Here is a 13,265-nt window from a genome sequence, read left to right on the forward strand (position 1 = left end):
CATATTAAGTACCTTTATAAGACTGCTGAAACTACTCATCTTATTTAAGAATTTGCAGAATTGGACCGTTTACCTTATATACTTTGTATTGATTTAAACGCATCCTTCTGAATTTTTCCAATTTAGAGCTACATGATATCAAGCCCCTCCTACAACTTTTAAGGGAATGCTATTTTTAAACACTTAAGCATTGCCCAGAGCTGCTTTATGGAACGTAGTATTTTAAAACATATGTATATATTGCACATTTAAAACTGTATCTGCACCTCAAAGTCTATAAAGTTAACAAAACATACACACATGCGCACATGCAACACATGAAGAAAAGCTTCCCTCAGAGACACAAATCCTCATTTTGGTACAACTACATACGGACTGTAAACAGAACCTTATATAGCGTACACAAAAGTTCTGTGTATACAGTAAGGCAGGCATATGAAGTCGAAAAAAGTCCATCATTACTCCGTATGTTACATTAAAAAGACAGCTAAACAGATAAAATTAGCACTTCCTCTCTAAAGCAAGTGCCTCAAGTTGTACATGGGTTATTTTGACTCCGAATCAGAGCCCATCCTTCCTTTAAAAAGAGAAAAGGCATTGTCAAAGCAATCTGAAGAGAGAAGAAAAGTTTTCCTCTCTGAAATCATAGTACCACAGTATTTATTATCTGTAAGACAGAAAATTTAGCCATCTCTTCATTTCGATGTAGTAAGATGTCAGAAAGTTACTTGTCCATGTCAACATTTACGTCCTTCTTGCATATTTGAATGTTTACACACCATATGCTTAGTGAGTAAGAATACAGACATATCATCTCCAACATTTTTTTCTCAGTTATCTTTTAAAGGTCCAAGAGCTTCATGTGACAAAACCATCTAAGATGCAAAGCATCAGCCCAGTTTTCTTTCGTACCAGTTCCACAAACTTTTGCTACAAACGCAACTTTGGTACATTAAATACCAATTAGCTTTATCAAGATAAAGCCAGGATAAAGCTCATTGTGCTTTGTCTTCTAGGTGTTTAGTTCACACAAATGAAGAGCCGACATACACGACTTCTCAAAGTTCACACGTGGGTACAGTTGGTAGATGGTGGTGTATCTATCCGACTTTTATTTTCCTTAGCATCATTCAGAGGTGACTCGTTACCTATCTGGCATTTGAAGACTTGTTTGTAGGCCTTCCTAAAATTTTCAGAGAGAAATGCGTATATAATCGGGTTCACAGAAGAATTGCTGTAAGCCAGGCAGTGTGCGGCCACTCTGAAGAGAAAGGAGGCTTGAGTCAGTGGGAAATCTCCAAATTCAGCCCAGAGATGAATCACGTGATGAGGCAGCCAGGAGATGCCAAAAACCACTACCACCACCAACACAGTCTGTGCTGTCTGAGACAGGGAAAGGAAAACACAGATGGCTGATGAGCACTTGAAGAATCAGCTTTAACCTGCTTCAAAACCATTATTTGGGGGGGAAAAAGGTATACTGAGAGAGAACACACTTTGGAATATTTATTACTGATTTTACTCCGTTACCTATATGAGCTTTATTTTGCATAGTGAACTACTGCAAGGAAAACCTTAGCCTTGAAAACACCACAGTAAAAGGCAAATGTATAACTTTGCTCAAAGGTAACGAATTATGTTCCTGATTCCCTACGCAAAAGCCTCGCCTTTTCCGAGGTGGACATTAGCTTGATGTAAAATAATGATAACATGGGTCTTTGGGAAATCTCAAACAACTAGGGAAAAAAAAGAGAAAAGTGAGGAGCTTGAAACTTCTGGTGACTGCACATTGTCAAAGCCAATCTGGAAATTAAAGCTCACCACCATACACTGAATTCAGAAAAATGGAACACAAAATATCCTCAGTGCTGCCTCCTGACTCCACTGCCATTACTTATGAGAGGAAGGGCCACCCAGTTCATTAGATCCCTCCAGACAGCTACAGTATCAGTCAGTACAGCCCTTCCCGGTGCTGAAGGTATTCTGCCAGGGCACGGTGCAGTTTGACCGTCAGTGTTTTCTTTAGCTTTCACTTACCTCAGAAACAGCAGTTAGTGCTTTGCAGTTGCTCAACTAATTAGTATCTGCTCCTCTAACAAGTACCTCTTTCAACTAAATCACTCTCCCCATAAAAGCCTAATATTAATTCCAAAGCATATTATGTTATGGACCATTATAATTACTATATTAACACTTCACAACATAATTTTTCAGATAATTTAGGCTCTTCTTCACAGGCAAAACTAACCCAGTGGCCACAGAGCGATAAATACTGCAGCACAGAGAATATCCAGACTTTTTGCTAGTTTCTTGAAGTTGGTCTATACTGCTTGAATTGATTAATGCTCGGTAATAATTCAGATTGACCTACCTAATCACAACATGACTTAACTTACAGAAACTTACAGAAACAAAAAGTTTGATTTCTGTGGCAACAGGCCAAAATAACTTACACCAGATACTGTTGTTGCTTAGCAAAATCTCACAACAGAAACCAAAGGACATTATTTCTGTAGTAAATATAATTTGTTTAGTCTCAAGGATTCTTCTGTTTCCACAAGCCCTTCCTCTACTTAGCCCTATGGAGTTTAAGTCAGTTGCCACTAACAAACAGCCACACAAATATTTTCTCTTTCAAGCCACATCAGGAGAATATGCTCTACCAAGGAAGTATAAATTCAGAGCAGGTCATTCTCTGATCCCTTCAATGTGTTAATATTCCAACTGAAAACAGATTGTCTGGATACAACATGCACAATTACTTCCAAAGAGGCATATTACTTCAGTTTGTTCAAAATTCTAAAAAAAATTACACCAGGAAAATCACTGACTTTCAATAGACTGCATAGATGCACCTGAAAGCAGAGGTTGCCCATGTGTGTCTCATAACTATTTTACTTAAGGTACTTCATATCTGTCGAATAAGTAATTTTGCATTAGGAAACCTCGCAACATCTGGTTTATCCCATTTTTCCTCCTAAGCCTAACTTCAGAGCTTACTTTTCCAAAATCATCACTATGCCTTGCAACCAAGGTAACACTAAAGGGCAGCTCTTGTTTACCTAATGGGAGCTTGCTTCGGGTTTCTCATTGGCAAATAAAAACCACCTGAAATACATGACATTAATATCGATGCTTCGCCACCAAAAACCACAAAAAATAGCATTTAGGCACATTCATATTTTTCATTAACTTTTTTCCACACATACAGCAAATTCATTTTAAGATTCTACTACTGAAATTTTCATAAAGGTTTGAATAAAGCTCGAAATGTGTAGTTAAGCCTGAAAAGCATTCTTAACAAAACAGCAGAAGGAAAGGAAGAAAGATACAGTAACCAGAGAGAGACAGCACACTAGTGAAAACAGAGTTGCTTTGAAAAACATGATTAGGCCTTAGGATCAGAAACTTATTTTCTAAGGCAAAAAAAGGTTTGGGCTGCTTTTCTTTTTTGCCCTTTGGTTACCGAACCCTGATACGTCCCAGCAGTCTTGGGCGTATCTGTAATGCTTTTCCCTGAAGCTATGAAAGCTGGTCCCTAGCCAGATCTGATTTTCACTTGCAATTTTTAAGAGTTACTGTTTAGAGGAAATGCACAGATATTTCCAATTTGAGAATAATTTAGATGAGAGTAGAGATGGCAATGTACAGAATGGCTTTGAAAACTACGCCTTTGGCCTTGACGACATTAAGTGCAAAAGTATATATGTTAAGTATTTTACAGAATCAGGGCCATAATGCTTTTAATTCTAGGAATTAAAATCTGTTGACTGGGATATGTTTCAAAAAAATAGAGAATGCATAAATAATAGATTACTTATTCCCTGTTGAACCCATGTATATCTCATTTACATTGCAGACCGTCTGCATGCCCATATGGTAATAGTGATCAGATCAAATGAAGAGCTATAGCCTAAGGGGTTTTTCTGACTCCACATTCATAAACTGAGAAGTTAGTCAAATGATTACCGTGGTCAAATCTGCTCAAAAATGAGAACCATATTATATTAACTGACAAATTCAATATATAAACACATCTTTCAAATATTGTTTTAAATCTCAAAGCTTATATTCTGCTTTAAAAACCTTTCACAATTCTACTTGTAACCATTATATAACTTAAGTCTTGAACATAAGAGAAAAAAATTGTTTTGTGGAAAATCAATAGAAGAATTGCAGAATCATTAAAAGTCTCTTACTTAGACTCCTATCAGGAAGCACAATAAACCTTATTTTAAAGTCTCATCATATAACCTAGGAATTCTTCATAAAACATTAAAAAAATTCAGCTAGATAAAAAATAAATGAAAAAAGAAAGATTTACAATTAGGGAAAAATGCCTGTGAGGTAAAAAAAAAAAAAATTAACATTAGAGACAGGTTGTCTCTCCATGTCTAAATTTCAGATGCTCTGAAGTTCAAAATATGGGGCTCTCAGGTAATGGCTTGATGCACCGCGACGGAAAACTCAATCAGAAAAGATTCCAATCCTGCTAAGTTCAGAGATACACGATACGTCATTAAATACTTTCTCTTCTCGTTAAATACAATTCCTTCTCTCCATTACATCTTTGCCAACAAGCAATATAATATGAAATTAGCTTAGCCATAAAACTAAAATATAAACAAATAGATATTAGTAATGAAAGCAATCTACCTTTTTCTTGGACACTTCTGACTTCTTTGACATGTTTCTCAACTTTTTATGCAGATGATTAAGAACCTGAAAAGATTAATTTGCATCTTGTATTTCACCATTTTCTAAAATCCAAACCCATATATTTTGGAGTATGCCCTCCAGTACCGCATAAATTGCTTACAAACATCGCTGATCCAATTTACACATTTCAAAAGTGCACAGTATAAAATGCAAAGGAATTACATATCTGCATCTGTGTGAATCAACAAATATGAAGCAGACCACAACTGAATTCTTGTATAAAGATTGAGATGTATTACATAACAAATACATATTACAAATGAACAAGGCAACAAATGGAAACCTATCATGCACCTAGAATTAGCAATCATTCTTCTTCCATAAAAATGTCAATGCTTGTTAATTTAGAATAACCTTTACTGCATGTAACATAAAAAGTGTATGTTTTGAGTCAGAGCTTTTCTGAGTCACCATAATTTGCTTTCTTCAGATGGATGTTTGGTTAATATAATCAGGATGATGGTGCTATTTGATCTTCGAAAGAAGCCTAGGCTTTCAAAAATAATTTATACTAAAATGAATCTCACATGAGGCATGACATTTATCAACAATTTGATGATACTCATCATGTACCTTTCACACGTAATTTTTTTAAATATGCCTCAAAAAGGCTCATCATCCAAGAGCAGGGTCCGAATTTTAACATAATGATTTACACATAAGATTTTGGATAGTGGATGCATGGAGGTGCATGCCCTACTTTATCTGCAGTCATTATTAACTGAATCTAATATATTCGTGTGGCATGATTTGTAGGCATGGGGGGCAGGGAATACGCTCTTCAGCTGAATGTGTTTAACAAGTTGTAAACCATACAGAATTAAAAAAAAGGAGATGCTTAATTAAACTCGAGGGTTTAATTAAAATATGGTAAGAGGAATTTTTTAGAGAGAGTGTCAGAGCGTAGAGCTCAGTTAGATGATGACGATGACACTAGGTTGCACTTTACATAGCTCTAAGATGAACTGAGAACAATTTAATAGGTAAGATCATCCAGCATTATAAGGATTTTTTTTAAGGAATATAAAACTAAATTTTAGGACTTATAAGGAGACTTCTTGAGGTGGGGAAAAGGGTATAAATTCAAATTCTCTTATATCACTGGGGGTGTTTTCTCTGTTTTCTTTGGGATGCATGGCTAACCACTACCAGGACAGACACCAGACAAGATGACCTATAGACTTGATCCCACTCCAGCATTTGAGTCTTAGAAACATACATAATGAATTAAAAGAAATAAGATGGTATTTGTGAATAACCGTAGCTCATCAGCAGATTCCACTTTTTAAGTACGTACTCTTAGCCACCAGTGAACCACAAACAACAATAAAAATAAAAATTACTTGTAACCACTTAACATTGGAAGCACGGTTCATTTGTGCTTATCTGTGCACAAACATGTTTGTGCGTGAAAGACTCGGCCCTGCACGCTCTCCCTATTCTGAAACGCTAGCCAGGTCACTACCAGGGCTAACCTGAGCTCAGGAAAGGCAGGAGAAAAATAAATGGGTTTTCTCTGAGAAGGTCTGGTTTTGGCTTCAGCCCTTCCTTCTCCAGGATGAAGCAGACCAGAAGGAAAGGACAGAAGAGCCCCTGAGGTCCAGCAGAAGACCGAGGAGACTATCCTCTGGCTCACACACTCTTTATTCACCTGCCGTCACCATGTACAAGAGAGCAGAATTGCTTAGTCCCTGGGTGAAAAATGTAAAACCAAAAAAGAGCATGGGAGAAATACAGTGGAGTTCTCTTCCCATCACTGCTGCTTCACCTATCGTCCCCCCTTCACATAACTGACAACCATGGGCTGTTTCTACTGGACAGCCCGGTAGAAAAATAAGCCTCTGCAGTGAAAACATGCTGGCTGTACATGGTAGTGTACCAGATGATATGCAAACCAGCAGCAAGAGAAACAGGCAAAATTTAATTACCTATCAACAGCAGTGGAACAGCACTCGGAGACCTATACAGAATGCTGTGGAGGGATATTAAAAGCCATGTTTATGCACAAACACTACAAGGCAAATTAAAGACACCTCTCCTCACTGCCCTCTTCAAATTATCTTTTCTCTGGGCCAATGAATAATCAATTGTTCCTCTAACAGCCACTGTCACTTCACGTGAATGAATCATAATTCTACATGTGCCTCTCATTTTGTCTCAGGTTATTTCTCTAAGGAAAGTCTTTCAAAATACCCACTAATAAATTTACATGTGCATTTTTAACTCACGGAATGAAATACCTTGCTAAAAAATAAGTCACAACCTTTTCCAATGAGGTGTTACATTTTTAAAAAATTCAGCTCTGTGGAAAAGGAACTCTTTACATGAAACTTTTCTAACTCCAGCTTTCATGTACCAGTTGATCAGAGAGCGCGTTTGGCTCTCAGGGGAGGAATAGCTTTCCTTTTTTTTGGAAGTGAGGGTGGGGTGCTGTGGGAAGAAAGTTATGCTGTTCTGAAAGAGGGTGTAAGGAGACTTGTAGGATCACAGAAGTATAAGAAGGTCCAAGCTGGTCCAGACTGTACTACCACAACTACCACTGAAGGCATTTGGGAGGCCCTACATTTTGCCTGCAGACTATCCATTCGTTAATATTTTTTTTTGCAGGTGTTTCAGGGACTACCTCCAGATGGTTTGGGAGCCCAGGCTGATGGACTATGACCAAATCAAGTTAAAAAAGGGATTTTTCCATTAAGGGAGAGAGAATAAAATAGCTTAAACTATCTGTGCCTATTCGTATAGGTCTACCAAACAAAATAAAAGTTTGAAGTCTACACTTGTTGCAAAGCCTATTTCCTGTCTGGCTGTATATAATCATTCCACTGACTACACCTTCATTATCAGCCATCGAAAATCATGCAGCAGGAAGGCCTGCCCAAGGTCATTACCTAGGAAGAATGAACTGCTTGTTTAACAGAGCCATGATGCGAGCATTACATTCTGAACCTTATTTTATAGTACGAACCTGATTTAAATGAGTGCCATTGCCTGCAATCCATTTTTAAAGTAAAGCTGCTACTTCTATTGTTACAACAGATCCTTCACCCTCTTTTGCTTAATAGTGTGTCACTAATGTATCATACCCTTACTTTTTCTTTTCAGTGTAGTTTAATAAAGTTTTGCCTCACTGCTCCGCAAAATTTAAGATATAATATCTTAAGCCAAGAACCATATAAGCTTATATTTTATGTTGAGGGCCCTACTTTTTATGGCTTACTTTTAACCAAGTGTATGAATCATACATGTTTTCCATGAATTCAGAATGTTCAGAATGATAGTTAATAATGGAAACATTCTTAAGGCAAGAAATTTTTTCTTAAAAAAAGCTTTTAACTTTATACATCTATAAAAGGAAAAGTTTGCTAGGGTTGTTTAGGTGCCCAACCTAAGGGTTTGATTGAAGGAAGCCTGACTTTCAAGGACTGAAGCCTCATAATTGGATACTCAAAAGCAGAGGCACCCAAAATCAGTTTTCACATTGCACTACCTTGGCAGATGTCAACTGTTAGAAGCTCCCTGGGAATCATTTACCACTTTGCCCTTTAAGAACACATTAGTGAGCAAATGTTGCAGCGATGTTACAAAACACATAGAAAGTCAGTTATAAAAAAATACAATAAGTAATATGATATGCAATAAAAAAATAAGAATACAGGCTGCCTAGAAGTATGTAGCGCTGTAGCTCAACTAATAACTACATATTCACTGCTCCTCTGGCTGGAGTAGTAAGCTCCTTTCAAGAGTAGTTTTGTGAGCCAACAAAAGCTGGTTTCCTATGGATTTGCGATTTCTTGACTGTGCCTTCCCAAAAAGATGAGTCTCCTCCATAAGTAGAAGCTACTTAGGACCTCTTCCCCCTATGGCTTGTCTGATGTTTAACAGCTGAGTGCAAACACACTCCTTAAAGGAGAGAGAAGATGGAGACTCTCCACCTTCTTTACCGACTCCTGTTTTCACAAAACTAGGGAAATACCATTCCTTTTGATATTTTCACTCATCTATCAAATTTGATTGAAACTGACCCAAAGTTATTTGTGGGAGAGAGGAAACAGGTAGCTGTACACCCACAACACAGAGCACAAGCTCATAAATCTCTGCCTTCGGAGCACATCACGTGAGACTTCCAGTTCCGATTTTGTGGGAGGACGCTGTTCCCAAATACCTAGCGCTGTTTCAGCACTTCCGTAGGTTGTAACAGTCTTGCTGCCCACTGGGGAAAATACAAATCTCCCCTAACATAATTTAAGAGAGAGTGAGAGAGAGAAAGAACTCTGCTCCCTATTGGAGTGCCTTAAAAATGAGACTTTCAAAACTGAAAGTTCAATTGCGATTCGCTTATAAAGTTCAATTGCAATTTGCTTATAAGAGAAACAGAACTGCCTTAAAGGAGTCTGGAAAAGGCAATATATTCAAATAGAGAAATGAGTCTCCTTTGTCTTAATCTATTGTATCAGAAGATTGCGCTCTTTAGCTGATCCACAGTTCATGAAAAACAGTGGAGTCCATAAGAAACCAATGCATTTATTTTTATGATCCTTCTGAGGCTATTACACAGCAGCGATCCTCTAACCCTGCGTGCATTCAGAAGCCAAAATACTTGTACTTCATAGTACTCTAGCGACATCAATAAAAGCTCACAGTGACCACTCTGCTGGAGACCTGGACAAGTAGCAATGGCTTTGACAAATCTAAAACTTCAGCTCTGATTTTCAGCTCCTATCATCCTTCATTTCTCCTCATTCTGCCCCACGTGCCAAAATATTGCAGCTGGAGATTTGCCAGTGGCTCCTAATGAGGGCAGGAATGAGCCTCGATGCTGCAGGGTACAAATACCTCGAAGAGCCTTGTACAAGGCACGGCATTTTTCACCTTCATTGACACTGATGGGAATACCACCTATCTCCTAGGTGACTCCTAGAACTCATCCCTTCAGGCTGGGTCCTCCAGCCTGACACCATGGCAAGCAAGATCGTACATACAGGCTCAAAACACATCACCAAGCAAGGGTGAGATCCTAGCCTTGGCAATATTTTAAGCACAAGATTTTAGTTGTAACTTTGAGTGACCTTGATTTTATTAACTTGTTCTGGGCATGTATTTCACAGAGTTGTTTCATTGTTTGGGTTGGGTTTTTTTAAACTACATATTCCTACTAATATTGAGATATCTACTTTTGTAGTGGTGCTTTGTAACGACATGGTGTGTGATATTTACTATGCTTATATTTTGTTTAAGCATATTTCCTTTTTTCCCCCCCTATACTAGGCAGGACTGTTATAATTTGGAAAGACTTGTTTTCAATCTTCTGTCATATAATTAGACTTTGAAGGCCAGTGCTTTATGCTGAAACTGAAGATGCTTTCGCTTTAAAAAATACAAGTAAGAATTCTTAACAGCTGAAAAGCTCCTTCTGCACACTTGGTAACAGTCTCCCTGAAATAGGCAATACTTTCTTAAAACTCTGATGACCTATGGCTACAGCAAGTTTCGTCCCTCTCACAGCTCAGTCATATTCACCACTGTAGATGAAATACCAGTGTATTCACCCAGGGAAAACAGAATTCAGTTTATGTATGAAAACACTTATTTCTCCTCCATTTGCCAGGTCAGACTTGTTTCATTACAAACAGTAACTTAGAAACGTTGTCCTTCGAGTTCTGCAGAACTCAATTGTAGCAGAGTTGGCTGCCATTCTATCCTTAATTTGCACATCACAATTAAGTTGATGTAATACATATAAAACCGAGCAGAACATAAAATTATTTGTTCAAATTGAATATATTAATTACATCTGTTTAACTTTCCAATTAAAGAACTGACTTCTCGACACTTAAGCAGTCCTTATTTGCAAGAGCAGACCTATCCTCTCGAATGTAAGTTACTGCCTAAGGAGAAATCCTGCTACTGAAGGTTGCTGGCACAGAAACAGGAGGATCTCTGCCTAACTCAACAGGTAGCAGCCGGTGCTCCAGATCCTGTCCAGCAGCAAGCGGTGGACCCTACGCTGAAGGCTGCAATTAATATTCACAGAAAAATGTGACAGTTTGCCTGAGCAGAAAAGTCCTTAAGTACCATTATTCAGGCACCTTTACTTACTGCTTTTTCCTACCCGGGTCCTGATGCACTGCTCCCTCGCACCACCTGCCCTTGCTGAAGTCAGAGGCAAATCTCCCATCCACTTCAACTGGGGCAAGACAGGGCTCACAGGGACCAGGCAGCGTGATGCACCTTTTGCCCTTAATGTGTTAACTGGATCAGACCAAACCGGTGGATTTGTGTCATTTTTAAGTGCACTGCATTTTAAAGAACCGCAATGCTTCATCTGAAGCCTGAACAACTTGTTGCTTTGTTGTACTTGGAGTTAAACGCCTCATACAGCACTGTAAGAAAATAGGAGAGTTGCGTTGACAGAGAAAGCAGCAGAGCACTGGGGCTTCTTAACATTTTGCAACAAGGAAATCTGGCAGAGGGGACCCCAGTAATTGCCTGAACCAACCCCTCTCCCCACCCTGTGCAATCCCTGTCCTGACCTTTCTGTGCCACACACACACACACGTCCCCCCCAGTCACCCCTCAGCTACAAAACCTGCCCTCTCCCTTGGCGCCACAAACCGCCCCCGCCCCGTTGCCTCCTGACAGTGCCATGTCCCTCTACATGCCCAGAGATGCCCCCATGGCTCAAGAACACCTGCCACCACTGCCCCCCCCATCCCTTTCACGTACCCTTCACCACTACCTGCTTTACCCCACCTTGGCATAGCAGAAGGAGATGAGCAGCAGCGGGAGCAGATAGCCGAAGACAAACGTGCAAACCACGTAGACCTTCTTGTGGCGTGGGTTGGGCCACTGCTCCCAGCAAAAGGTCTGGTTGCTGGCGTCGCGGTGGAAGAGGCGCTGGTGGTGAGCCACTGGCGAGGCCATGGCGAAGGAAAGCGCCCAGATGAGCCCCACGCCCAGCAGCGCGTTGCGGGAAACGCGCAAGGCCGAGGAGCGTCGGGAGTGCACGATGGCCACGTAGCGGTCCACCGACATGGCCGAGAGCGTGAAGATGCTCACCAGCATGGAGACGGTGAAGAAGTAGTGGACGAACTTGCAGATGAAGGCGCCCAGCACCCAGGCGGGGAGCACGTAGACCGTGGACTGGAAGGGGATGCAGAAGAGCAGGTAGGCCAGGTCGGCGATGCTCAGGTTGAGGATGAAGATGTTGGTGGTGCTGCGGCGCTTGCCTGGCTTGCTCCTCGCCAGCACCGTGATCACCAGCGAGTTGCCCAGCACCCCCAGGGTGAAGATCAAGACGAAGACGATCAAGGTGATGAAGTTCTCGATGCCGATGCCGAAGAGGGGCTTCTCCCCCGCCTCCGGCAGCCCGGAGAGGTTGAACTCCCCGCGGGGCGGCTCTGCCCCGGCCCGGGACCGGTTGAGCGGCGCCGCCGCGGGCTCCCCCGCCTCCATCCTCCCCCTTGCACGCCGGCCAAAGTTTCCGCGGGCGGAAAGCGGAGCCGCCGCTCCCCGGCACGGCGGGCCGCGGCGAGCCAGGGGCGGCCGCCCCTCGCCAGCGCCGGCGGGGAGGGCAGGAGGGAGGGAGGAAGGAGAGCGCGGCCGCGCAGGGTGCCCCGCCGCCCGCAGCCTGCGCCGCCGGGCGCGGAGGCGGCGCGGCAGCCCCGGCCGGCCCCTGGCAGGCAGCGCCCTCCGCCCGCCCGGCCGCGGGGCCGCCGCCTCCTCCGCCGGGGAAGGCGCCCCGGCCCCGGCCGCGCACCCCCTCGCCGCGCCCGGGCCCGCCCCGCGCCGCGGCGGAGCCTCCGCGCCGCTCCGCGCTGGCCGCCGCCCGCCCGCTGCTCCGGGGGGCTGAGCTCCCCGCGGGTGTCTGCCTGGGGAAAGGAGCGGGGGCGCGGGGGGTTCCCCTTTTCTTTTTCCCCTTCCCCCGCCTTTCTTGCCCCCCGGTTTAGCTTGCAATTGCCTCCGCGGGGCTGCCCGGCGGGGCCCGGGGCGGCAGCCGGAGCGCGGGGCGGTCCGCGGGCAGGGAGCGGAGCGGAGCCGCCCGGCCCCGGCCCCCAGCTCAGAAAACTTCTTGCTGCTTTTTGCCTTCGCTCCTAGGGAGGCTCTGAAGCCCGGCTGGAGCGGCGCTGGGCAGGTCCGGCTTGGCTTAAATAAACTCTCTTGGAAAGACAGAAATAATTAAGCGCCTGGGAAAACCCACCTCAAAAGGTAGCCGGCAGCAAGAGTTAGTCCGGACTAAACACCACCTATGCTCTCTCTGTTCACCTCGCTCCCCGGTTTTCATGAATCATCCCGTAATACGCGGGAGCTCACGGGACCAAAGGTGGCAGACGTTGCTGCTCCTTCCAAAAAATACAGGAAAAGAAAGTCCGGCGGCTTTTCAGGCTCCAGTCCCGCAGCCCGTTTCAAAACGCCGCGGCTGCACGACCGCAGCCCTGCTGAGGGCGGGCGGGCTGGGTGGGAGCCGGGCAGCCGCAGGCCGTTCTTAAAGGTGCCGAAATGAGAGCGGAGGGTTTTTAAAGCCTCCCCGTTGGCGGTCGGCGAGCTAC

At 42.9% G+C, this 13,265-nt stretch overlaps 1 protein-coding gene across 1 annotated transcript; it reads right to left on the reverse strand.

Annotated features, from left to right (window-relative positions):
* Positions 1-820: 820 nt before the first annotated feature.
* On the reverse strand, positions 821-12,171 carry GALR1 (galanin receptor 1). Its single transcript, XM_075495668.1, has 3 exons — positions 11,470-12,171; positions 4,657-4,722; positions 821-1,383 (listed from the first exon to the last, which is right to left on the reverse strand). The coding sequence occupies exons 1-3, from the start codon at positions 12,169-12,171 to the stop codon at positions 1,066-1,068; spliced, it is 1,086 nt and encodes a 361-aa protein (XP_075351783.1). The 3' UTR covers positions 821-1,065.
* Between the last annotated feature and the right edge of the window lie 1,094 nt (positions 12,172-13,265).

This window comes from Mycteria americana, chromosome 2, assembly GCF_035582795.1.
Source record: "Mycteria americana isolate JAX WOST 10 ecotype Jacksonville Zoo and Gardens chromosome 2, USCA_MyAme_1.0, whole genome shotgun sequence".
Classification (NCBI taxonomy): Eukaryota; Metazoa; Chordata; class Aves; order Ciconiiformes; family Ciconiidae; genus Mycteria; species Mycteria americana.